At 44.9% G+C, this 26,315-nt stretch overlaps 1 protein-coding gene across 2 annotated transcripts; it reads left to right on the plus strand.

Annotated features, from left to right (window-relative positions):
- Positions 1–8,992: 8,992 nt before the first annotated feature.
- Positions 8,993–25,334, plus strand: kdm5a (lysine (K)-specific demethylase 5A). 2 transcript variants are annotated; one of them, XM_048154823.1, is made up of 27 exons: positions 8,993–9,592; positions 10,475–10,552; positions 10,638–10,760; positions 10,978–11,148; positions 11,264–11,410; positions 14,381–14,444; positions 14,549–14,643; positions 15,012–15,170; positions 15,262–15,381; positions 15,514–15,672; positions 15,899–16,080; positions 16,164–16,326; positions 16,421–16,540; positions 16,672–16,866; positions 17,514–17,695; positions 17,883–18,007; positions 18,085–18,235; positions 18,327–18,447; positions 18,522–18,877; positions 20,969–21,107; positions 21,256–21,435; positions 21,899–22,615; positions 22,685–22,813; positions 23,178–23,322; positions 23,431–23,651; positions 23,762–24,190; positions 24,723–25,334. In XM_048154823.1, the coding sequence occupies exons 1-27, from the start codon at positions 9,446–9,448 to the stop codon at positions 24,933–24,935; spliced, it is 5,031 nt and encodes a 1,676-aa protein (XP_048010780.1). In that variant the 5' UTR covers positions 8,993–9,445; the 3' UTR covers positions 24,936–25,334. The 2 variants fall into 2 exon arrangements, with proteins under 2 accessions (XP_048010780.1, XP_048010779.1); XM_048154822.1 differs by having other exon boundaries at positions 8,994–9,592; positions 18,324–18,447.
- Positions 25,335–26,315: the final 981 nt, after the last annotated feature.

A 26,315-nucleotide genomic window follows, 5' to 3' on the forward strand; every position in this document is an offset into this window, starting at 1 on the left:
TTGTCTGTAATAGACACTCCTAGGTCATCTTGCCAGGCTCTTTTCAAATGGTCCAATGTAGGTGTTGTTTCTTCCTGTGATAGCACATTGTGAATTTTAGCAATTAGCCCTCTTTGACATGGATTAGACAAAAACACTGTTTCCATTGCAGAATTTGGGGGCTGATTAGGGAAAGACGGAAATAAGCACTTAACAAAACTTCGGATCTGTAGGTATTTAAAGAAATCTTTATTTTCCAAACTGTATTTGCTCTGTAATTGTTTGAATGTGGGAAAAATATTTTCAATAAATAAATCTTTTAAACATCGAATACCTTTATATTCCCACTGAAGAAATGTCATATTTAAGACTGATGGAGGAAATGTATGATTATTAATCAATGGACTTAAAGCTGACGCATCCCTCCATCCGTAATGCATCCTAATCTGGGACCAGATTTTAACTGAATGAGAAACTACTGGGTTCTCAGGTTTTTGTTTTGAAATTGGCAAAGCTGAATAAAGTAATGCTTTTAACGAGGTGGGATAACAGCTTTCACTCTCCATCCTACTCCAATCAGCCCCCTGAGTGGACAACCAAAACGACATTGAGCGGATATTACATGACCAGTAGTAACGTCGGAAACAGGGTAATCCCATTCCTCCCTGGCAAGTTGGTCTTTGCAAGAACATTTTCTTGATTCTAGGAGTTTTTCCATTCCATATAAAATATGACATGAGGGAATCTAGTTTACTAAAAAATGCTTTGGCTATCCAAATAGGAATACATTGGAACAAGAACAAAAACTTAGGCAGAACGTTCATTCTAATAATATTTATTTGACCTGCTAGTGAAAGTAGTAGATTTTTCCATGACTCTATATCCTTTTTCGTTTGATCATATAATTTCAAAAAGTTGTGCTTAAAGAGGCCGTTATATTCCTGCGTGATATTTATCCCAAGATATTTAAATTCAGTTGAAATTGAAAAAGGAAAGATATTAAACACATTAGTATTCATACGGGCTTTAGAATTAATTGGAAATAAGACACCTTTTGATAAGTTCAATTTGTAACCTGATACTGCTCCAAATTCTTTCAAAATTTCCATTATCACAGGAACAGATTTAACAGGGTTTGAAATGTATAGTAACAGGTCATCCGCGTACAGAGAAACCTTATGTTCCGTTTTTCCCCTTTTAATCCCAATGAACTCCTCCGTTGCCCGTAATAAAAGAGCCAGGGGTTCAATGGCTATTGCAAAAAGTAATGGCGAGAGCGGGCAGCCCTGTCTAGTCGAGCGGCTGAGAGGGAAATAACTTGAATGCATATTGTTAGTCTGCACTGAAGCCTGGGGTTGGGCATATAATAATTTTACCAAAGATATAATTTTTGGGCCAAATCCGAACTTTGACAGGGTCGAAAAGAGATAATCCCATTCGACCCTGTCAAAAGCTTTTTCCGCATCCAAGGAAAGTAAAATTTCAGGGTGTAGATTTTTTTTATCCTGAGTGTGAATTATATTTAGTAATCTTCTAATATTAAAAAACAACTGTCTGTTTTTGATAAACCCAGTTTGGTCCTGTGAAATGATTGTCGGTAAGATTGTTTCCAGCCGTGTAGCTACAATTTTTGCAAGTATTTTATTGTCCACGTTGAGTAAGCTCACCGGTCTATAAGACGCGGGGTCTAAAGGATCCTTGTCTTTTTTGTGAATAAGAGAAATGCTTGCATGGTAAAATGTTGGAGGTAGAGAGCCCCTATGTAAGGCTTCATTAAATACATCTAACAGCAATATCGAGATCTGCTCTTTAAAGGCTTTGTAAAATTCTGAAGTGTAGCCGTCTGGACCAGGCGCTTTAGAATTTTGCATACTGTTTATAACTTGTTCAATTTCTTGCTTTGTTATGGGTTTTTCCAGTTGTTCTAAATTTTCTAAACTAATTGTTGGAATAGACATTTTATCAAAAAACATATCTATGAATGTGGGGTTTTTCTTGGATTCTGAAGTATATAGTTTTTTATAGAAACTGTATGTAAAATGTATCATTTATCCCCTGTAGGTCTCTTGTAACTTGGCCTGAATCTGTGCGGATTTCCGTAATCATCCTTGATGCAGTTTGTTTTTTAATTTGTTGAGCCAAAATCTTACCCATTTTTTCCCCTTGTTCATAATATCTATGCCTTGCTTTGGTCAACATTTTAACTGTTCTGGAAGTGTATACTAATTTCAGTTCGGTCTGCAAAGCCAGCTTTTTCTTATGTAGAGTTACTGAGGGGCTAGATGAATGTTGTCTGTCCGTTTCTATTATTTCTTTTTTTAGTTGAGTTTCTTTTTCCCTTTGTTGCTTGTTTTTCAGGCTTTTCCATGAGATTATCTGGCCTCTAATGAATGCCTTTAACGCTTCCCAGAGGGTGGATTTTGTGACATCTGGAGTGTCATTAAATGATAAATACAAATTTATGTGCTTTTTTATTTCTTCTATTCCTTCTTTGCTTGATAGTATGCTGTTATCAAACCTCCAGATCTTCGATGTTTGATTTATATCCGAAAGTTAAATGCAGAGTTAGAGGACTATGATCTGACAACATTAAAGTTTCATAATTGCAATGTTTCGTTTGTTGAAGGAGTTTACTATCTATTAAAAAGTAATCTATTCTGGTATAAGTCTGATGAACTGGGGAATAATAAGAATATTGCCGTGTATTGGGGTGCAGGGTTCTCCATGGATCTATTATTTTATAAGTATTCATGAATTTCTTAACACTTTTTGCCATTTTAGTCACAGTAACCGGTCTCCGTGATGACCTATCCAGGTCAGAATCAAGCACTAAATTAAAATCTCCCCCAATTATCAGTTGATGAGAGTCCATGTCAGGTATTTTTAATAACAATGAGTTTATAAATTGTTCGTCATCAACGTTGGGCGCATATATATTTACTAATGTGATCAAATTATCATAAAGTTTACCAGTGACTATGATGAATCTGCCTTGAGAGTCTGGAATTATCTTTGAAGCAATAAACGGTACTGTTTTTTTAATTAATATTGCTGTACCCCTACTCTTTGCACCGAAGTTAGAGTGAAATATCTGTCCAATCCATTTATTACGTAATCTGTTGTGATCTTGATTTTTCAAGTGCGTTTCTTGTAGAAAGCAAATATCCATATCTATTTTTTTCAAATGTGCTAAAATATTACACCGTTTTATGGTTCCATTAAGCCCTTTGCAATCCCAAGTCACAAATTTGACCAAGTTGTGCGGAGTTGTTTTAGCCAATATGGTGTTATATTTAATTAATGCATGGTAGTGAAAACTATCTTGTGTGACATCCTCTGAAGTAGAACAAAGACTGAACATATGAACTTTTTCAACATCCCTAAACTAAACGTGCTAGGGTAAAAACAAAGAACAGAAAAGATCTTCATAAAGATCCCTACGTTCCTAATCCCTAAGTCCGTGGACACTTGACTTACCCACTTAACTCCTAAAGTTGTAAACTATATACTCCTGGGTCAGATCTCTTGTAGTTGTGGCACACTCTTATTGAATAAAAGTAAACACAAATCAAATCTAATATAGTAATTAAATTTAACTCCTAAGCCCCTTCCCTAAACTTGAAATTTAAATCAGTTTATGTCCAATACGCATAGAAACTAGATAAATAACAAATAAATAAATGACAAACAAAACTTTAAAAGGGGTGGAGGAAAAAAAAAAATAAAATAAAATAAATAAATAAATAAATAAATAAATAAAAAAAAAAAAATAAATAAATAAAAAAATAAAATGCAGTAAAATAAATATACATATGCATATACCTACATACACCCATGCATTCACACACATACTTGTTGTATAATTGTTTACCTAATTGTTCTTCCCCCTCCTTTTCTCTCTATCAACTTTACTCCAATATCCTCTAAATTAAACATGTGTTACATGTGTCCAAAGAGAAGTGCCTTTTAGTATGTTTTCCTTGGTGGCATCACCATTGTCTGTTGAAAGGAATACTCAAATACCTTTAATCCTCTACTCCCTGTGCAGTTGTTGGGGCCTGGGTTTTGATAAAGTTTTCAGCTGCCCGTGGGTCAGTGAACGAATGTTTGGTATTGCCCATCGTTATGATCAACTTTGCCGGGTAGTACAGACTGTAGGGTATTCCAGCGTTGCGTAGTTTCACCTTAACCGGGTTGAAAGAAGCTCGCAGCTTGCTGACCTCTGGACTCATATCCGGAAAAATATGTACAGGTGATCCTTTGTAAAATAGGTTGCCTTTGCTCCTGGATAGTTGCAGAATCTTCTCCTTGTCGGTGTAGTAGTGTAGGCGAGCTATCATCGCTCTTGGACGCTCTCCTGCTCGGGGTTTAGGGGCCAGGGTTCTATGAGCTCGATCTATCAGGATTGGTGATTCAAAGTTTTCTTCACCGAGCACTTCTGAAAAAAACTCTGCTATGAAGCGGCTTGGGTTCCCATCCTCCATCCCTTCGCTAATTCCCACCACGCGTCGGTTTTGCCTGCGACTTCTGTTCTCCAGGTCCATGTATTTTTCCTGTAGTTTATTGTAGTCCTTCTGTAAGGTTGCGTGTGCTTTGTCCATGGCGGTTATTCTATCCGAAACATCACAGAGAGATCTTTCCATCTCTCTCTGTGTGTCTGCCGTTTCAGTATGGGCTCTGTGCAATGTTTCTATTTTCTGTGAAAGTTCGTTTCGAAGCGTGTTGATGTCCGCTTTAGCTTCCTCCCGTAGCGATGTGATGTCTTTGCGTATATCTTGATGCATAATCTCGATTTCCGCTTTTATATCATTCTTTAAGTTTTCGCGGTAAGCACGTAGTTCACTTCGAAATATTCCTACAGAAAGAGGCGTTTCTTCTTCCGCCATCATGCCTTCATCTCGTGAGCAGGCCAGAGCTTCACCATCTGGAGCAGTGTTAGCGTCAGCCTGTGCTGCAATAGCATTCGCAGTGCCGGTTGAGGCCTTGTTAGCAGAGTCGTTAGCCGGAGCAGTGCCAACCGGTGCGGGTGTGGCTTGTAGAGTTTTTTGTGTGTATTTCCGAGTGCCCTTCATATCAAATATTGTCCTAAATTATTTTTATAGATAAATTACAGACAAAGGGCGATGTTCGTTGACCCAGGATACTTAAATTGTTGAAACTTTTGCGGAGCTGCCTAACTTCGTTGCTCACTCCATTCGGCCGGAAGCGGAAGTCCGGGCTCACTTATTTCTGTTATCAAACGATTATTAGCTTCTCTCTGTGCAGACAATCTTTTCTGCAAGTTTTACAAAGTTACTCTTACAAATGTTCTTTCAAATAAGAACTAGTTTTCATAATCTTTTTCTAATTTCCAATCAGACAACATGTATCTGTATTACATGCATGCTCTATTACTCCGCAGTCTTAATAAAACAAAATGGAAATGTAGTCATACATATTCCTTCACATCATACATTACAATTCATTTATACATTCATTTTCTAGGCATATAAACACAACAGCTTTATACACCTCACTGTATAAACTCATCTGACTTGTCACTTATTCTTGTTGTCAACCGATCCATTTAAATATCATCATTCTGTATTTGTAGCTGCTTATCTTTCTTTAATGGTTTTGTTGTCCAAACTCTTTTGAAGTTAAATACTTAAGTCTCCTTATCTTTTACATCTCTCCAGGTTGTTTTGCCAAGTTTCTCTTGTTCTGTGTCTATATTATTAAAAGCATGCTGTTTTATGAGCTTTCAGAGCACCTATTCACCTGTGTGGAGGACTAACCTATAAATCCTTCACTCCCTTTGTACATTTTTATTTTCTGCTAAACTGCAGATTCAAAAAAATTCAGAAGCCTTTAAAGAACACTCTGTTTTTGGACGCTTTATATTTATTGCAGTACTCAAAATCTTCAACCTGATGATCTATTCTATGTTGCTTGTATATTCTAATCTATATACTTGTATTGCCTAATATTTTCATAGGACTTTTATTATTATGTATTCTTTAATTGTCATTGTAACGGTATCTTCCATTGTTAAATCAAAATCCCTTTAAAGATACATCTGTTTGCTTCTCAGCCATATTTGTAATTGCTATTTCAAACATTTTATATTTTCAGATACAATGGCTAAAATGTGTTTTGTTTTACTTTTACTGAATACTCCAGTAAATCTTAATTGTCACTCAATTATTAGTATGTTTTTTTGCAGATTTTATGAAATTACTGTTAAAACAAATGCCTAACAGTGTGGACAAAATAATAACAAAGTCCTGTCTATTTGAATGAGGGATCCTGAAATCTCTAAAGCTGCTCACAGAACTCTTAAATACTCTACTACATGATTAATATCATATTCCAAATCAGCAATTTTGACTTAAACTGTCACATGAGTGTTGTTTCCCATGCTTAAATATAGCCCATGCTTATTCCCATGCTTATTTCTAAACTAAACCAGCCTGCACGTGTGCAATCCCCTTCATTAGCTTCCTGTTTCTATGGGAACCTGAACTTCCAATGGCAGCTATAGTGACTTGTCCAATCAATGATTGGTTTCTTTTATTTAGATGGAGGGCTCTATTTTGCCTTGATATGCATTACCATTTCTCTATTCAAATAATAGAATTGAAGCGTTTTTCTATATCTGTAATTTTTGGTTAACTGCAATATCTCCTATTAAACCAAAAGATTTAAACTATCATCTGATTACTTACATCTCTATATCTCTTTTCTTTACTCGTATTATCATTTCTTTGGCATCTAAGGCTATCCTTGTTCTACAGTTCAGTAGCAGGTGAGAGAGAATGAAGATGAAGATCGATGGATAAAGGGCTGAATTTGGATCTGTTCCTTACAAAAATATGGAGTACAGAAAACAAATAAAATGGGTGTGATCTGTGAATTTATGGTGTGTTTTCGTGTATCTTATGGTTGTATTGTCAGTCGCTGCATAGGAGAAAATGTCTTCTGTGTCACACAGCAAACTAACTAAATATTACAAGTCATGAACAGAAATGTTATTTCATATTAAGTAGATGAGTAAACTGTATTCAAAACATGCGACTAAAAACATGTATTGATATGACAATTGAATACAACAGATTTAAAACATTAATCCTGTAATGAAGCTGGACTCAGGCAGGGATCCATTTGCGAGCTTTATTAAAAGTGAGCTGGTCTACAGGCAGGGACAGCAAGGGACAGGCAGAATCGTGGTCAGGACAGGCAATGGTCAGGACAGGCAGATATCATTCACAGGCCAGGAAACAATACACAGTCCAAAGGCAGGCGGCGGAGAATCGCACAAGGATAGCAGACGGGATCGGTAACTGACAGGATAATGACGCTCAGGTGAAACAAGACTTCACAATGTACTGGTGTGTGTGTGTGTCCTTTATAGTCCCGGTAAGGAGCTTCAGCTGTATGTGGCAATGGGTGATTGGTGTGGAGTGTGTGCATGTGACTGGCAGGGAGGATTATGGGAATTGGAGTCCAGGGACTGACGGTAATCGTAACAAATCCCATGATTTTATTATTAATACAGGGGAATTAATTTACATTCACACTTTACGTTACATTTTTATTTACGTTTACGTATATAAAACACGTTTACGTTTTTATTGCTGTTAATATGTAAGATTTTTTACATTTTAGTCCTCTAAATACGTCAGTGTCAGTTTTAAATGTTTTTAATGATTTTAATGGGTTTTTTTCTGAATGTTTTATTTCTTTTAAAATGTTTTGGGTATGACTTTTCCTTTTGTATTGTAAATATTTATTTTCAGTAATGGATGCACGATTACCGTTTTATTTTAGGTTGAATTATTGTTGAGATTGTGTTTTTTTGGCTGGATGTTGGACCAGAGTTGGCTAAGGGAGAACTGAGGTCACACCAAAGACAGAAAAAGGGACTAAGTAGATCATAGTCATTTTACAGTGTTGACTTATTCGTTCTATTTGCATTACCCACTGTTAATATTATTGTTTGTTTTGTTTTTTGTTGTAGATTTCTTTTTGACCTGACGGTGGCTGTGGGGTTGCCTTCACTGGTGGATAGCAGTGGTGTGGTGGTTTGGTCACTTTATTTTTCTTTCCTTCTAGGTCTGCGGTGTGATTTGCCGTGAGCTTGATTGCAGTGGGAACACGTTTGTCTGTATGCCATTCCTGTCTTCACAACCTAGGTAACCTGTGGCCATCTGTGGGTTTTGTTTATTTTTATTTACTCTTTTTTCTTTGTGGGTAATTGCATTGAAGGTCTGCTGCATCCTTTTAACATGTTAATGTTTTTTTTTCATAATTATATTATTTTCTTTTGAATAAAAATGTTTGTTTATTGAAGCTTCACTACCGCCTTCTGCCTGATTATTTCCCTTTTTTGGGTCTTGATATTACATATCATTAGTAAGTACAGTAATGTGTCTGTTAGTTACCATATACGGACACTATAAGTAAGTGCCTGTTATTACCAACACTTGTCTATAGGTACAAAGTAATTACTATGTATGTACCAGGAAAGTACACGTACTGTAAAATAAAGTGCTACCACATTATCTAATGTTTGTGTTTAACATTCACTTTGTTATGCAGCTGTAAATTAATTTTTTATTAAAAAAATAAATGAAATGGAAGATCAGAAATGTCCACCCAGTTTAAAATACTGATGATTGTAATTTATGGCCAATGTGTTCATCATCTCACACAACTAATGTCCCTTTAAAAGCATAATATCAGTTCATAAACTATCAGAAAACAGCATTGTGTATGAATTAAATCTTCATTGTCACTCAATTATTAGTATGTTTTTTTGCGGATTTATAAAATTACTGTTAAAACAAATGCCTAACAGTGTGGACAAAATAATAACAGTGTGGTATAAAGAATGGATGGATGATTCCCTTCTTCTCACACACAACCAGTTACAGTGTTATCTTTGTTTGATCTGGATTTTGATAGGAAATAATGTGTCAAACATCACCAACACTACTGACCCTCACAGCGGATTCATGCGTGAAGCGGAAGTACGGCCGTGGCGGGGTGAAAGGTAACACTTCCGGAAACACTCGAGCAGAAGCTAGCGGAAGATGCTAACAGTGTTTGTGTGACCATCACTCCGATTATTGCAGGAATAAACCGCATCGATCGCTCGCAGCACCGACGGATATGATCTCTGAAGGCGAGCTGGGTGTGAAACGGACAGAGATGCGCGCGGAGACGCGATGAAGTGACCCGGAAGCGGCGCGGCTTTTGTTCAGCGCGTTTCGCTGGCGATCGTAAGCTAATAAACACTCGAACATTAACGCTCCTAAAGCGCTGAACCCGTTCACCGAGTCCCGCAGAACCTGGAGGAAAGTCCCGTGAGATGACGAGCTGACGGAGCGGTTGAAGATCGTCTCGCCGATGTAAACATGATCTGATCCAGCCGCAGTTCCTCGAGTCGTCGCGGGTGTGATGGTCGTGGCGTAGCGGTGGTCAGATGTCGCAGTTCAGTGAGTTCGTGGCTCCGCCGGAGTGTCCGGTGTTCGAGCCCAGCTGGCAGGACTTCAGCGACCCGTTCGGCTTCATCCACAAGATCCGAGACATCGCGGAGAACACGGGCATCTGCAAGATCCGCCCGCCGCCGGTACACCATACCGACACTGAACACACACTGTATAAACACCACAACAAAACTGAACACACACACTGTATAAACACCACAACAAAACTATCCATAACACTGTTCACAAACACACACACTCTGTAAACACACAACACAATACCAAAACTTACCATAATACTGAACTCAAACACAATAAACACGTTTTCACTATAGTAAAAGCATGGTTTCACTCTGGTACACGATACTAACACTGAACACACACACACAATAAACACATGGTTTCACTCTGGTACACCATACTAACACTGAACACACTCACAGTATAAACACACGTGACACGAGCCGGAACAGCACAGCTCTGGTGTGTTTTGGCGGATCATTCTTGTGTCCTCAGGAAAGATCTTGATCCTACTGCCTTCAAATTAGACCTGTCTTACTCATAAGGAACACCATTTTAATTGTAGGCATATTGAAATTGCTTTAAAAATATATAATTTCAGTAATTTTACAGCATTTTGAACCACCATATATCATCATTTCTCCTCTACTCAGGCCTGTGAATCACAATTCATGATAAAATACATTTTTATGAATATTCTCTCTAGTTTTTATATTCTTTTCAATTACTACATTTATTGTCCACCCTGTTATTTTTGACTACTTTTTAGTGGAACAATCCTATTTTTAAACTGAGAGTTTTAAAGAGCATATGTAAATCTTATTAGATAACCCTTCAGTGTCAGTTTCTTGTTGCTCAGATTTTAGATCAGAATATCATAACTAAAACATACTAATAACTGTGTGACCGGATCAGTAAAGCAGTAAACACTCTTCAGGCGTGTGTATCTGAAGATGAAAATGATGTGTCTGTGAGAAAGTACACAGTGTGTGTGTGTGTTTCAGGGCTGGCAGCCTCCGTTCGCCTGTGACGTGCGCAGCTTCCGCTTCACTCCACGCATCCAGCGGCTCAATGAGCTGGAGGTCAGTCTGATCACATGATCGAGTGTGTGTGTGTGTGTGTGTGTGTGTGTGTGTGTGTGTTCCTCACCGCGTGTCCTGCCTTCAGGCCCTGACCAGAGTCAAGCTCAACTTCCTGGACCAGATCTCCAAGTTCTGGGAGCTTCAGGGCTGCAAGCTTCGCTTTCCTCACGTGGAGAGAAAACTACTGGACCTGTACCTGCTCAGCAAGGTAAACAAACTCGACTGTGTTTGTGACTGTGTGTGTGACTGTGTTTGTGACTGTGTGTGTGACTGTGTGTGTGACTGTGTGTGTGACTGTGTGTGTGACTGTGTGTGTGTGTGTGTGTGTGTGTGTGTTACGCTGATGCAGTGAGTATAGGTGTGGTACTCCTGTAATAAGGACGAACAGAGGAAGAACAGACGTCTGAGCATCTGTGTGTTTCTAGCTTGTGTCTGCAGAAGGAGGTTTCGAGGTGGTCTGTAAGGAGAAGCGCTGGTCCAAGATCAGCAGCCGGATGGGTTTTCCGGCTGGGAGAGGCGTGGGATCTCTGCTGCGCTCTCACTTCGAGCGGATCCTGTATCCGTATGAGCTCTTCCAGTCCGGAGCATCTCTAACGGTGAGTGCGACCCCCTTCGGCTGCTGCATCATGTGACGACGGTGTGCCTCGTGCCGCTCCTGACTCTGTGTGTGTGTGTGTGTGTGTGTGTGTGTGTGTGTGTGTGTGTGTGTAGGGAGTCGTTCACAGGCTTTACCCAGAAGCCCCTGATGCTGAGGACGTGGATGAAGGGATTGGAGGTGCAGAGGAAGAGGCCGCAGAGGAGGATGAAGAGAAGGAGCGACGGCTGGAGCGACGTTCCCCTCGACGGCTGAAAGACGAGGTGGGTGTGATGATCCACAGACACCTGATAAACACCAGTCAATACTGTCTTTTTACAGCAGATTATTTTAAAGTCACATGAGATGAAGTTCACCATGTCTTTTTTCTAAATGCATGTTATTGATCTTATTGAGTCTTCTCTCTGCTGACGTATGCTGGACTTCACTGAGTGCGCTTCAGTCCCGCCCCTTTAAACCGCTCCAGTCACTGAGTGCGCTTCAGTCCCGCCCCTTCAAACCGCTCCAGTCACTGAATGTGCTTCAGTCCCGCCCCTTCAAACCGCTCCAGTCACTGAGTGCGCTTCAGTCCCGCCCCTTCAAACCGCTCCAGTCACTGAGTGCGCTTCAGTCCCGCCCCTTCAAACCGCTCCAGTCACTGAATGTGCTTCAGTTCCGCCCCTTCAAACCGCTCCAGTCACTGAGTGCGCTTCAGTCCGCCCCTTCAAACCGCTCCAGTCACTGAGTGCGCTTCAGTCCCGCCCCTTCAAACCGCTCCAGTCACTGAATGCGCTTCAGTCCCGCCCCTTCAAACCGCTCCAGTCACTGAGTGCGCTTCAGTCCCGCCCCTTTAAACCGCTCCAGTCACTGAATGTGCTTCAGTTCCGCCCCTTCAAACCGCTCCAATCACTGAGTGCGCTTCAGTCCCGCCCCTTCAAACCGCTCCAGTCACTGAATGCGCTTCAGTCCCGCCCCTTCAAACCGCTCCAGTCACTGAGTGCGCTTCAGTCCCGCCCCTTCAAACCGCTCCAGTCACTGAGTGCGCTTCAGTCCCGCCCCTTCAAACCGCTCCAGTCACTGAGTGCGCTTTAGTCCCGCCCCTTCAAACCGCTCCAATCACTGAGTGCGCTTCAGTCCCGCCCCTTCAAACCGCTCCAGTCACTGAGTGTGCTTCAGTCCCGCCCCTTCAAACCGCTCCAGTCACTGAATGTGCTTCAGTCCCGCCCCTTCAAACCGCTCCAGTCACTGAGTGTGCTTCAGTCCCGCCCCTTCAAACCGCTCCAGTCACTGAGTGCGCTTCAGTCCCGCCCCTTCAAACCGCTCCAGTCACTGAGTGCGCTTCAGTCCCGCCCCTTCAAACCGCTCCAGTCACTGAGTGCGCTCCAATCACTGAGTGCGCTTCAGTCCCGCCCCTTCAAACCGCTCCAGTCACTGAGTGCGCTTCAGTCCCGCCCCTTCAAACCGCTCCAGTCACTGAGTGCGCTTCAGTCCCGCCCCTTCAAACCGCTCCAGTCACCGAGTGCGCTTCAGTCCCGCCCCTTCAAACCACTCCAGTCACTGAGTGCGCTCCAATCACTGAGTGCGCTTCAGTCCCGCCCCTTCAAACCGCTCCAGTCACTGAGTGCGCTCCAGTCACTGAGTGCGCTTTAGTCCCGCCCCTTCAAACCGCTCCAATCACTGAGTGCGCTTCAGTCCCGCCCCTTCAAACCGCTCCAGTCACTGAGTGTGCTTCAGTCCCGCCCCTTCAAACCGCTCCAGTCACTGAGTGCGCTTCAGTCCCGCCCCTTCAAACCGCTCCAGTCACTGAGTGCGCTTCAGTCCCGCCCCTTCAAACCGCTCCAGTCACTGAGTGCGCTCCAATCACTGAGTGCGCTTCAGTCCCGCCCCTTCAAACCGCTCCAGTCACTGAGTGCGCTTCAGTCCCGCCCCTTCAAACCGCTCCAGTCACTGAGTGCGCTTCAGTCCCGCCCCTTCAAACCGCTCCAGTCACCGAGTGCGCTTCAGTCCCGCCCCTTCAAACCACTCCAGTCACTGAGTGCGCTCCAATCACTGAGTGCGCTTCAGTCCCGCCCCTTCAAACCGCTCCAGTCACTGAGTGCGCTTCAGTCCCGCCCCTTCAAACCGCTCCAGTCACTGAGTGCGCTCCAATCACTGAGTGCGCTTCAGTCCCGCCCCTTCAAACCGCTCCAGTCACTGAGTGCGCTTCAGTCCCGCCCCTTCAAACCGCTCCAGTCACTGAGTGCGCTTCAGTCCCGCCCCTTCAAAGTGCGGGACTGAAGCGCACTCAGTGACTGGAGCGGTTTGTATGTACGCTGTGTTTTTTGCAGTGTTGATAGCCAATCACAGACATCTCTGTTGAGCACGTGAACTCAGTGGCCAATGAGAGGTGTTTAAGTTTGTCAGAATCCACTCAAAACGTGTCTGAGTTTTCCACACTTGTGAATCCTTTCAGTATAAACATGATGTCAATAAGAGATTCGTTACACAGATTCACTGATTATAACGGGAGTTTCGCAAGAGGACAGCTGTGTGATTGACAGCTTCAGTGATTATAATGGCAGTGATCTTTGTGATCTCGCTGTCTCTATATAATGTATATTTTCCCTGCTGCTAACTACACATTGCAAAGTTTCTGGATTGACAGCCACATTTAAATGATAACCATAGCAAGGGATGGAACACAATCTGATACTGTATGTCAGATGATCTGTGCTTTAAGTCATGGAGCATAAATGCAAAACAATAGACCTGATGCTTTTTCTATGTAATGTGTTCACTTTTCAAATCAGTCACTCTAGCTCTTTGCAATGAAATTTACAGATTTTTAAATATACGTTAGCCTGTTATATGTATTACAGACTGTTTCTTTGCATTTATAGTGGATGTATGGTTAGTACTGGGCTCAAAGTTCACATGTTTAGGGTACTCTGTGCTGTGTGAGAGGATGACCGTGTTCGTCGCCACCATCGCAGGCTGTTTTTGAAAAGGAGTGGAGAGTTAAATTAGGGCTGCACGATTAATTGCATGAGATTGTCATGCATGTCTCATCAGTAAAGCCGGTTCTGTGATTAGCGGTAAATGTCCATCACCTGCTTTCAAATGGAGCGGCACTTAATATACAGAGCCGTAGTTCGCGGACCGGCTTTACTGACGAGACACGCATGACAAAAGCATGCGATTAATCGTGCAGCCCTAGGTTAAATCATGTGTCATATTATGCTTGTGTGACCTCTGATACTTGTGTTGTGTTTCAGAGGGAAAACACAGAGCCCAAAGCCGTGCAGGTGTTCAGCAGCGGCCTGGACATCATGGCAACGGGTGAGACTTTCATCGGCTCATTAACACACACAGAGACATCAGTGCTGCTCATCAAGCATGTTAAGACTGTGTGTGTGTGTGTGTGTGTGTGTGTGTGTGTCCAGATGATGACGGCTTCCTCAGGAAACAGAAGCACATGAAGGCTCAGGCGTTCGCCATTAAAATGCGTCCACGTAAGGAGGTGCTGGAGGTCAATTATGTGAGTATGAGTTATGATGTATTGAATCATTCAGCACAAACTGCATCCGTGTCTGACCTGATCCCTGCTGTGCTTATAGTTCTGTGCTGGCATCCTCTTCATTATACTGGAACTCAGTCATAACACAGCGACTATGTTTACAACACCATGGGTTCAGTTTCCAGGGAATGCATCAACATATTTTTTGCCTTGAATGCAGTGTGTGAAATGCATGAATGTAATGAAGTTCATCCACAGCTCACCAGCTCAGCTCTTAAAAGGCATCTTCAGACCGCAGCGCTCTCCGTCCTGTTGTGTGTGTCTGACATTGAACTCTCTCTGATGACGCCGATGGGCTGGTTGACTCGGAGCATGTGTGTGTTCCTCAGATCGACCTGTACATGTGCATGGCGTGTGGGCGGGGCGATGAGGAGGACCGCCTCCTGCTGTGTGACGGCTGTGACGACAGCTACCACACCTTCTGCCTGATCCCGCCCCTGCAGGACGTGCCCAAAGGAGACTGGCGCTGCCCCAAGTGTGTGGCAGAGGTACGGCAGCCGACACACACACGTCCTTTAATATCAAGTACAGTATAATACTGAGAATGATATGATGATCATACGCTGACCTCACACGCAGGAGTGCAGCAAGCCTCGGGAGGCGTTCGGCTTTGAGCAGGCCGTGCGTGAGTACACGCTCCAGAGCTTCGGCGAGATGGCCGACCACTTCAAGTCTGACTACTTCAACATGCCCGTTCACGTAAGAGTCAAATCTCAGGTCTTCTCAGAATTTAAAACCGGTCTTCAGGGTTCAGGGAGCGTGTGTGTCAGGAGTTCAGCTCTGACTTGTGTGACCACACTGAGCGCGTGTGTGTGTGTGTGTGTGTGTCAGATGGTGCCGACGGAGCTGGTGGAGAAGGAGTTCTGGCGTCTGGTCAGCAGCATCGAGGAGGACGTGATCGTGGAGTACGGCGCTGACATCAGCTCCAAGGACGTGGGCAGCGGATTCCCAGTGCGGGACGGCAAGAGAAAACTCATTGGTGACGAGGATGTAAGACACACGTTCATCTTTGTGCCATTTTAATTTTGTAATTCTCATAATTCTTTTACTTTATCTCAAGAAAAAGTAATTTATTTGAAATTGTGTTTATGCACAATACAATAATAATTTGATAATTGTTCATGCTCAATATAATGTCCTTTGATTCTGGTTTCTGGAGTGAAATCTCTCTTTCTTCATCTCATGCGGATGAACGTCACATGGGTCATGTGCGCAGGAATATGCCAACTCGGGCTGGAACCTGAACAACATGCCGGTGCTGGAGCAGTCGGTGCTGACGCACATCAGCGGAGACATCAGCGGCATGAAAGTGCCCTGGCTGTACGTGGGCATGTGCTTCTCGTCCTTCTGCTGGCACATCGAGGACCACTGGAGCTACTCCATCAACTTCCTGCACTGGTGAGTCCTGAGAGCAGCAGCGCGTGAGCGTGCGAAACAGAGATGTGTGAGTGACGCTCGTGTGTGTGTGTGTCTGTGCTCAGGGGCGAACCCAAGACCTGGTATGGTGTTCCAGCTCACGGCGCAGAGCAGCTGGAGACAGTCATGAAGAAAGTGGCTCCGGAGCTATTCGACTCTCAGCCGGACCTCCTGCATCAGCTCGTCACCCTGATGAACCCCAACGTCCTCATGGAGCACGGCGTCCCGGTACTGATTCTGACAATATCTGTCAAAACCAGACGCTTTGAAGTAGGAGTTTAATGTGATCATTATTTCACTGACAGCTCTCATTATCACACAGGTGTACCGGACCAATCAGTGCGCGGGAGAGTTTGTCGTCACCTTCCCGAGAGCCTATCACAGCGGCTTCAACCAAGGCTACAACTTTGCTGAAGCGGTCAACTTCTGCACTGCAGACTGGGTACATCTGCGTCCTCTAGAGCCCTTGTCAATGAGCACATCATAAAGCCTTGCATGAAGAGGCAGCGTGGCAGTCGCTGGCCGTACATGTATGTGATGATGACGTGTGTGTGTGTGTGTTTTGTTGTGCAGCTGCCCGTCGGGAGGCAGTGTGTGGCTCATTACCGGCGTCTGCAGCGCTACTGCGTGTTCTCCCACGAGGAGCTGGTGTGTAAGATGGCCGCGGATCCAGAAAGTCTGGACGTGGAGCTGGCTGCGGCCGTGGTCCGGGAGCTCAGCGACATGATCGAGGAGGAGAGCCGACTGAGAGCAGCCGTGCAGGAGATGGTGAGAGAAACCAGGGTTTGTTTCAGTGCCTTACAGCACAGCTCTATTATGCTGCTGAACAAACTCCTTCATTTATAGAGACTTGACTTGGGGAAAAAATGCCACCAAAATTATAGATATGGGGGAAAAAATATCAGGATGATGGAAAATGTGCATTGAATTGTTGCATAAAATCAATTTGACAAGAAGTCAAATGTAAGTGACTTACATTTTAGACACAATGTTGTCTGTTTTTGCTCAATTTTGTCACCTAAAGTAGTTTTACACAGAGCAACAGCAGAAAATATCCAAGCAACACACTGTAGTGGTGTTTTGTCACTGAATGAATCAGCCGTTTTAAACTAATCGGCTGAGTGAGCGATTCAATGACTCCTTTATTAAAACATTGACACAGTTACGGCCAGAGATGAGCAGAATGACGTCAATCTGTTAAACTCATTTGGTTAATTGCTGCTAATAATCGGCGTGTGTGGTAGAAGCAGAAAATGAAATGTTTGTAAACTCAATAACTCAAATGTAATATAAAGTCAGTCAGCTGGGTGAACTGTGGTGACGGCACTCGAGCACTGTATTGAGTTGGCACTTCCAGTACTGTAGACAGACAGTTGTTTGATAACATCTGACATTGAGCTCATCCCGTCCTGCAGGGGGTGCTGTCCTCGGAGCAGGAGGTTTTCGAGCTGGTGCCCGATGACGAGCGGCAGTGCTGGAAGTGTAAGACCACCTGCTTCCTGTCTGCGCTCACCTGCGTCTGCAGCCCGCAGCGTCTGGTGTGTCTGCATCACGCCGCCAAGCTCTGCAACTGCCCCGCCAGCGACAAGTGCCTGCGGTAAGCGTCCGATGCACACGTCACCTTCATCAGTCGAGCAAACACCTCAGTCACAGAGTCTGACGCACACATCACCTTCATTAGACCCGTCAGTCAAATGAGAGGGGTGTGATGCGAGTCAAACCGTTTCATCTGGAGCGTCACTACAGTAAGACATTACACTGACAGGCCTGGTTTTGTGTTGCAGGTTCAGGTATGATCAGGACGAGTTTCCTGTGATGCTGTACGGGGTGAAGTCACGTGCGCAGTCTTACGACACCTGGGCAAAAAGGGTCACGGAGGCACTGGCAGCCGATAACAAGAGCAAGAAAGGTCAGACACAACACTGCTTTAGTCGCTGCTTTAGTCTGCCTGTTCAGGTTATAAAAGGGTCACTGGTGCTTCAACAGATCTGATCGAGCTGAAAGTGCTGATGGAGGATGCAGAGGACAGGAAGTACCCAGAGAACAACCTCTTCCGCAGCCTCAGAGACACGGTGAAGGAGGCTGAGACCTGCTCGTCTGTGGCTCAACTGCTGCTCAGCCACAAGCAGAGGCACAAGTCAGTCTCCAGCGACATAATGCATGATATTTCACTGAGACACACCGGTCACAGCCCTGATGTTTGTGTGTGTGTTTGGTCTGTTAAGAAGGGAACGTCCCGAGAGCAGTGCTCAGAAAGCACGCAATAAACTGACGGTGGAGGAGCTGAAGGTGTTTGTGGAGCAGCTCTACCGCCTGCCCTGTGTCATCAGCCAGGCCCGACACGTCAAGGTGAGTCCACAGAGGAGTTGCTCACCGAACCATTGATCTTCAGTGTCCTCATCTGTTTTCTGTCTGGGCTGCAGGAGCTGCTGGAGAGTGTGGAGGATTTCCACGAGCGATCGCAGGCGGCGCTGGCTGACGAGACTCCGGACTCTGGTAAGCTGCAGGCGCTGCTGGACCTGGGCTCGGGGCTGGACGTGGAGCTGCCGGAGCTGCCGCGGCTCAAGCAGGAGCTGCAGCAGGCGCGCTGGCTGGACGAGGTGCGTCTGACACTCACGGAGCCGCAGCGCGTCACGCTGGAGCTGATGAAACGGCTGATCGACTCGGGCGTGGGTCTGGCGCCCCATCACGCGGTGGAGAAGGCCATGGCTGAACTGCAGGAGCTGCTGACGGTGTCCGAGCACTGGGAGGAGCGGGCGCGCGCGTGCCTGCAGGCCAGGTGACCTCCCAGTTATACCGTTATTATGGCTCCAAACATAAAACGGGGTTTCTGCGGGTTGTTAAAATCTGTTATAAGGTCTTAAATCAGTGCAGAAAGTCATGACAGTAAATAGTTAGGATCAGAGTGACTCTTGTTGTAAAATGAATTAAAAAGTAATGGATATTGGTTGGAAATTGTTTTCAAACTCTGAAGTGTTGCTAATATGACTCATTGTGTTTCTCCCATGGCATTTACACTTTTCAAATTTTCTTTATTTGGTCTTGAAAAGGTCTTGGAGTCTTAAATTAAGCCTGCAGAAACCCTGATAAATGACTGTATACAGTCCCTGACAAAAGTCTTGTCGCTTGTGTATAAACTGACCTGAAGTGTCGTTGAAATATATTTCTAATCAAGAATTTTTTACAAGAAATTGCTCATTTTAATCCCAACAGCTCTTGTAATAATGTTTCAGTGCAAAACGAAACTGTCAAAAAGTATTCTAATATTCACAGCTTGGTAAAGCCCATTGAGTCAATTTTTGCAAAGACATAAGTGTTGTCGCCTTGTCATATGAGCTTCACCTTTGACTAATAATGGATCAATTAGGTCTCAGGTGTGTATAAAAAGAACCCCAGTACACTAGATCTTCACGTCAACTGCAACTAGACCTCTGCAAACATGCCTAAGATTCACCCTGAGACTAAAGTTTTGATAATCAAGAGGCTGAAGACCAGATCCACTGCTGATGTGGCAGACACCTTCAATGTGTCTCAGCGTCAAGTACAGAGGATAAAAAAAGATTTGAAGAGACTGGAGACGTTTTTGACAAGCCCAGGTCAGGCAGACCCCGCAAGTCAACTGCTCGAGAGGACCGTTTGTTGGCTCGAAAATCCAAGGCCAGCCCATTTTCCACTGCAACAGAGCTCCACGAGACCTGGTCACCTGAAGTCCCGGTGTCAACCAGAACAGTTTGTCGGATTCTGTCTTGAAATGGCCTCCATGGTCGAATCAGTGCCCAGAAGCCAGCACTAAACAAAAGGCAATTGAAAAACCGTGTGCCATTTGCCAAGGCCCACAGCCTGCTAAAAGGATGGACGCTGGAAAAGTGGCAGAAGGTGGATTTTTCAGATGAATCTTCTGTTGAATTACACCACAGACGCCGCAAATATTGCAGGAGACCTACTGGAGCCCGCATGGATCCGAGATTCACCCAGAAAACAGTGAAGTTTGGTGGCGTAAAAATCATGGTCTGGGGTTACATCCAGTATGGGGGTGTGCGAGAGATCTGCAGGGTGGAAGGCAACATCAATAGTCTACAATACCAAGAAATCTTAGCTACCTCTCATATTCCCAACCATAAAAGAGGCCAAATTTTGCAGCAGGATGGTGCTCCATCGCATACTTCCATCTCTACATCAAAGTTCCTCAAGGCGAAGAAGATCAAGATGCTCCAGGATTGGCCAGCCCAGTCAGTAGACATGAACATCATTGAGCATATGTGGGGTAGAATGAATGAGGAAGAATGGAAGACGAAACCAAAGAATATTGATGAACTCTGGGAGGCATGCAAGACTGCTTTCTTTGCTATTCCTGATGACTTCATCAATAAATTGTATGAATCCGTGCCAAACCGCATGGATGCAGTCCTTCAAGCTCATGGAAGTCATACAAGATATTAAATTTGGATCTCACAGCACCACTACTTAATTTGCTGACATATTTTTGTATTTGCAGTAAATTTGTTCAATTTCTGTATAGGCGACAACTTTTGTCTTGCCAAAATTTGACCTTTCTGTCTTGATTAAATGATAAATCTTTTTTCAGTGAAACTAATTTATTTCAGTGCATTAAACATAATTTGGGAGGGTTTTAGCTTTTCATATGAGCTATATCTAACACCAATTGATTAATTAAAAGTCAGGTTAATAGCAGGTGTTTCTACAAAATAGATAAGCGACAAGACTTTTGTCAGGGACTGTAGTAGACTTGGATTGTTTGCTCTCTTTGGGCTGGTCACACCAGATGCCTTTTCTTTTGAGTTCGCATTCATTGACAATACGACGCATGTAGTTGGTGGTTCGTGACTGTTGTCTCTTTGTTCCTCTGCAGGCCTCGCCACAGTCTGCTGACGCTGGAAAGCATCGTAATGGAGGCCAAGAATATCCCAGCATACCTGCCCAATGTTCTGGCCCTCAGAGACGCCCTGCACAAAGCCAAGGAGTGGACAGCTAAAGTGGAGGCCATTCAGGTGACTTTTTCCCAGTGAACTGGACATGCAGACGACTCTGTGAAATGATATTTGAGCAGTGCATGCTGGTTTAAACGAGTACTATCGTCAATGTCACATCAATGTTGATTCAGCTTTAGTCGACCCGTGTCTCCATCTTCATGAACAGAACGGCAGTAACTACGCCTACCTGGAGCAGTTGGAGGGTCTGCTGGCGAGAGGTCGCTCCGTCCCGGTGAGACTGGAGGCCCTGCCGCAGGTGGAGTCACAGGTGGCGTCTGCCAGAGCCTGGAGGGAGAGAACCGCTCGCACCTTCCTGAAGAAGAACTCCACCTACACCTTACTGCAGGTGATACATACACAACACACACACTAGTGCGGTGTTTAAGAGAAAATCATGTTTGGTTTGGTGCCCAACATTTAGACCAACATGGATCATGGATCCAGTACAAATATCTCTACAATTTTAAATCAAGATGCATTTACTTGAGCAAAATTACTTGAAGTCGTGTTTAAAAAAAAAAAAAAAAAAAAAAATGAAAAGAATGAAAAGAAAAAAGTATCAAAATGGTGTAAGCATGAAATAAGAACAAACATCTGTCAGAGAGGTCAGTAAAATAATCTAATTTTCCCTTTGAATGAAGTTAGTTTTTCTGACCCCACTGACAGATATTTGTTCTTGATTTCACATAAACTCTCACACTCAAGTCATTTTGCTTCTCAAGTGAGTGTATCATGATCTAAGCTACCTCTGCGCAGCTGAGTGAACCTGTGACGTTCATCTTTACTCATCTGCGGTCGAACTCTTTCAGGTGCTCAGTCCCCGTGTGGACATCGGTGTGTACGGCACCAGCAAGAGCAAACGCAAGCGTGTCAAAGAGCTGCTGGAGAAGGAGCGCGGCCTGGACTTGGACAGTCTGAGCGACCTGGAGGACAGTGCGGAGGAAGTGCGTGACCCTGCCGCCGTCGTGGCCGCCTTTAAAGCCAGAGAGCAGCAGGAGGTGGAGGCCATCCACTCACTCCGCGCCGCCAACCTAGCCAAGATGGCCCTGGTGGAGCGCATAGAGGAGGTGAAGTTCTGCCTGTGCCGTAAGACGGCCAGCGGCTTCATGCTGCAGTGCGAGCTGTGCAAGGACTGGTTCCACGGTGCCTGCGTTCCCTTGCCCAAAGCCGGCTCGCAGAAGAAGCTGGTGGCCGGCTGGCAGGGCGCGAGCAAGGAGTCCAAGTTCCTTTGCCCGCTGTGCCAGCGCTCCAGACGGCCCCGGCTGGAGACCATCCTGTCACTGCTGGTGTCGCTGCAGAAGCTGCCGGTGCGGCTGCCGGAGGGCGAGGCGCTGCAGTGCCTGACGGAGAGAGCCATGGGCTGGCAGGACCGAGCTCGGCAAGCCCTGGCCACCGACGAGCTCTCCTCAGCCCTAGCCAAGCTGTCGGTGCTCAGCCAGCGCATGGTGGAACTCGCCGCCCGAGAGAAGACCGAGAAGATCATCAACGCAGAGCTGCAGAAGGCGGCCGCCAACCCGGACCTGCAGGCACGTGCCGTCAGATCATCACTTCTGATTATATGAGTGCGCCGTGACTAACTCGTGTTTCACTTACAGGGCCACATCCAGACGTTTCAGCAGGCTGGGTTCAGCAGGGCTACGTCACCACGGCCCTCGATGGACTATGATGATGAAGAGACAGACTCGGACGAGGACATCAGAGAGACGTACGGCTATGACGTCAAGGTATGTGATGAATCCTTCAGTTTTAGTGATGAGGTCAAACCTCTAACACTCAGTATTAGAGTTCAGTGTGTGCTCCAGACATGAATGATTCCCATAAACGTGTGTCTTGTTGAGGACTTTCACCTGCTGGATGATATAACGGACTCTTACTGAGAGGGATGCACTTGAGCCAGAATAGCATAGAGAGTTATTTTTGACTTGAACCAGTATGAAAAACACCTAGCAGCTACCCAGAATACCCTAGCAGCTATTCAGCAGTGCCTCCCAGAGTCTGAGTGTTTTCATGTAGTGTTGCTGTCAGGAACTTTCTCCTCTTGATGTGGTGCAGTTTCTCTGCTGCTCATCTCTGTGTTTCTCTTCTCAGGATTCGGGAGAGGTGAAGCCGTACTTGTTCTGTGATGAGGAGATTCCTGTGAAGTCGGAGGAGGTGGTCAGTCACATGTGGCCGACGACACCGTCTTTCTGTGCTGAGCACGCGTACTCCTCCGCCTCGAAGTCCGTCCCTCAGAGTAAGATGGCAGTGCACATTGACTGACACATGTTTAGTCTGGAGACGCAGGAGAAGGTGTCCAGTAATGTAGCGGTGCCTGATAGGCTGATCTCATTCCCCTTCTCAGATCCGGCCGCCCCACGCAAGCAGCCCAGGAAGACGCCGCTGGTGCCGCGCAGTCTGGAGCCTCCGGTACTGGAGCTCTCGCCAGCGGCCAAGGTGCAGCTGGAGGAGCTGATGATGGAGGGTGACCTGCTGGAGGTGTCCCTGGATGAGACGCAGCACATCTGGAGGATCCTGCAGGCCACACACCCTCCCTCAGAGGACAAGTTCCTGCAGGTCATGGAGGTGAGAGCCTCGTCCTCCTCTTCCCAGTGTTTCCTTAGACACAACTCGGTGTACTCCTCAAGCATTCACTTGTCTCAAATTGACCTCTTTAACCCGTTGTGCTCCCGCAGCCCGAGGACTCGCTACTGGACAAACCCGTCAAGCTGAAGGTGAAGGACGTGGAGAAGAAGAGGAAGAGGAAGCTGGAGCGAGCGGAGCAACAGCTGATGCTGGCCGCCAGTGGCGTGGAGGGCCGGCCTAAGTCCAAAGACATGAAACGGGTTCTGGAGCTCAAGCCCAAGAAGAAGAAGCTTAAACTGAACCCGGACAAATCCCGCGAGCTGAAGCAGCTGGCCAAGCGGCTCGCCAAAGAGGAGAAGGAGCGCAAGAGGAAGGAGAAGGCGGCCGCCAAGGCTGAGTTCACCAAGGAGGGGCTGGAGAAGAAGACCAGGAAGATTCTGGACATTCCCTCCAAGTACGACTGGTCCGGAGCGGAGGACTCCAACGATGAGAACGCCGTCTGCGCGGCCAAGAACTGCCAGCGACCTTGCAAGGACAAGGTGAGTGATGGTTCAAACCTGATTGAGATCGTTTTTCACCATTCACACGTTCACTCACAAGCTGATTTTCAATTGTAAGGCTCAGGTTCAGACGATATTAGCTCTGCATTTAAAGGCTTTCATTGAACGCAGGTAAGGATGTGATTTTAAAGGGGTGCGTCAGAACATTCAGTGAATGGTGACTTATTTCTGTTTGTTTCTCACACAGAGCATCAAATGAGCTTCAGGTGTAACACTTTATTTTGATAGTCTACTTTAGACATTACTATGTTACTTTGCTGCTACATGTCAACTAGCAGTCCTTAGAGTATAAGTAGACAGTCAAAAGTCTGCTGACACTTTATTGTGATGCTCCCCAACAGACATTCTGCTGACTAGTAACTTTCCAAGAACATGTCCACTTATTCTACTAACACTAACAGTCTTCTAATACTCCAGTGAGAGTTAGTATAATGTCTGAAGTGGACTCGCTTCAGCTGCTGTCACATTTCCACTGGTATTTCAGTGTATTTTCTCTCTTCTCTTGGTTCAGGTGGATTGGGTCCAGTGTGACGGCGGCTGTGACGAGTGGTTTCATCAGGTGTGTGTGGGCGTGTCGTGTGAGATGGCCGAGAACGAAGACTACATCTGCTCGGCCTGCTCGCGTAAAGCCGCAGTCTCAGCGACCGTAGTGATGTCATCAGCGGTGTGCAGCGGCCCGTCCGTCCCGCCGCTGCCCCAAACCGACCCTCAGGAGAGCAGTTAACCACAAACACACTCCCATTAAACAGTGCACAGGAGAACACTGAGGAGAGGAGTGTGAAATACATCACTTCCTGTCTCTGCTAGATTTAGCCCATTGTTTTTGTAGTCCTGAAGGCACAAACTGATGTATAAATGCTGTTGCATCTACAGAATAAACATGGATTGGGGAATTCTGTGCTCTTCAGCTCCTAAACCAACTAACTAACCCTTCTGCTGCGTCACCATGAGATCACGGAGCAATGGACTTCCTGTTCGGACCGAGTTTTCATATTGAGGACGGGATATATAATGGTTGTATTTAATCTATTTATTCTGTAAATGGATTTTAAGCAGTTTGTGATGGTAAGGTAGATGGTCGTTTCTCAGCTTTTGTCAAATAAATAATGATGATACATGTCAAGTCTGTGTCTCATGTTGAATGTGTCTAATAAAGCATGCTCTTCTGTGTAATAGTTCAGAAGACATAATTATATAATTTGAGTCTGTGAGATTCTCGAGTCCTATGACAGAACATGTAAACAATAACAGTATGTAACGTATAAATCTGAGACATGCACACGGTTCATCTATGGCAGAGATGCCCATGGTGAACTCTGATTTGACCCTCCATGCAATAAAGGGAAAAATATAGCCTATAAAAACATGCCATTGACGTGTGACAGTATGTGCTATTACTGTTTATTGAGGCACTTTCCAGAATCTCACATTTAAACTTCCCCTAAAGAAAGAGTGACTGGGCATAACAAATATAAAATGTTGGCTATACAATAATCGTATTTGTTATTTGTCTTTTGATACTGTCAACACCATAAAAATGTGAAAGAGAAAAATAGGCTAAATTAAACATGACATTCTGTCACTCAAAACTATAGGCTAAGTCCAAAGTACAGATAAACTAAATCTGTTGGCATACTAGCTATACTGCAAAATTAAATCTTTTTTAACATTCACGCAAGAACATCAGTTGCTGACTGACAACAGTGTCAGTACCGAACGTCTCTCCTTCAGAATCCGATCACAAAGGCTGAATGTTCTCTGAAAGTGCACTCGTGGCGGGATGCACAGAACATATCTTTCCAGGTTGTTGAGGGCAGGGAACTGGGAACTGTGGACGCCACACCACTGCAGAAAGTTCTGTTCACTTCAAGTTCAAGCGCGGAAGCACTGTTGTCAAAGAGTGTCTGGAGCGGCCGGGCTATTGTCACCGTCTCCTGTTCAAAGTACACCAGAGTTACCGACCACTACCGTCTTTCATTCACCGCAAGAAATCTGATCAGGTCCTGCAGGAGAGCCGTGGGAATGCAGAACTCTATTGTGGGGACCTTTTTTTTGTTAGCTAGGAGCTTGATGTTTATTGTAGCTCTACTGCACTTGTTACCCA

The sequence above is a fragment of the Megalobrama amblycephala genome, linkage group LG14 (genome assembly GCF_018812025.1).
Source record: "Megalobrama amblycephala isolate DHTTF-2021 linkage group LG14, ASM1881202v1, whole genome shotgun sequence".
In the NCBI taxonomy this organism is placed as follows: domain Eukaryota; kingdom Metazoa; phylum Chordata; class Actinopteri; order Cypriniformes; family Xenocyprididae; genus Megalobrama; species Megalobrama amblycephala.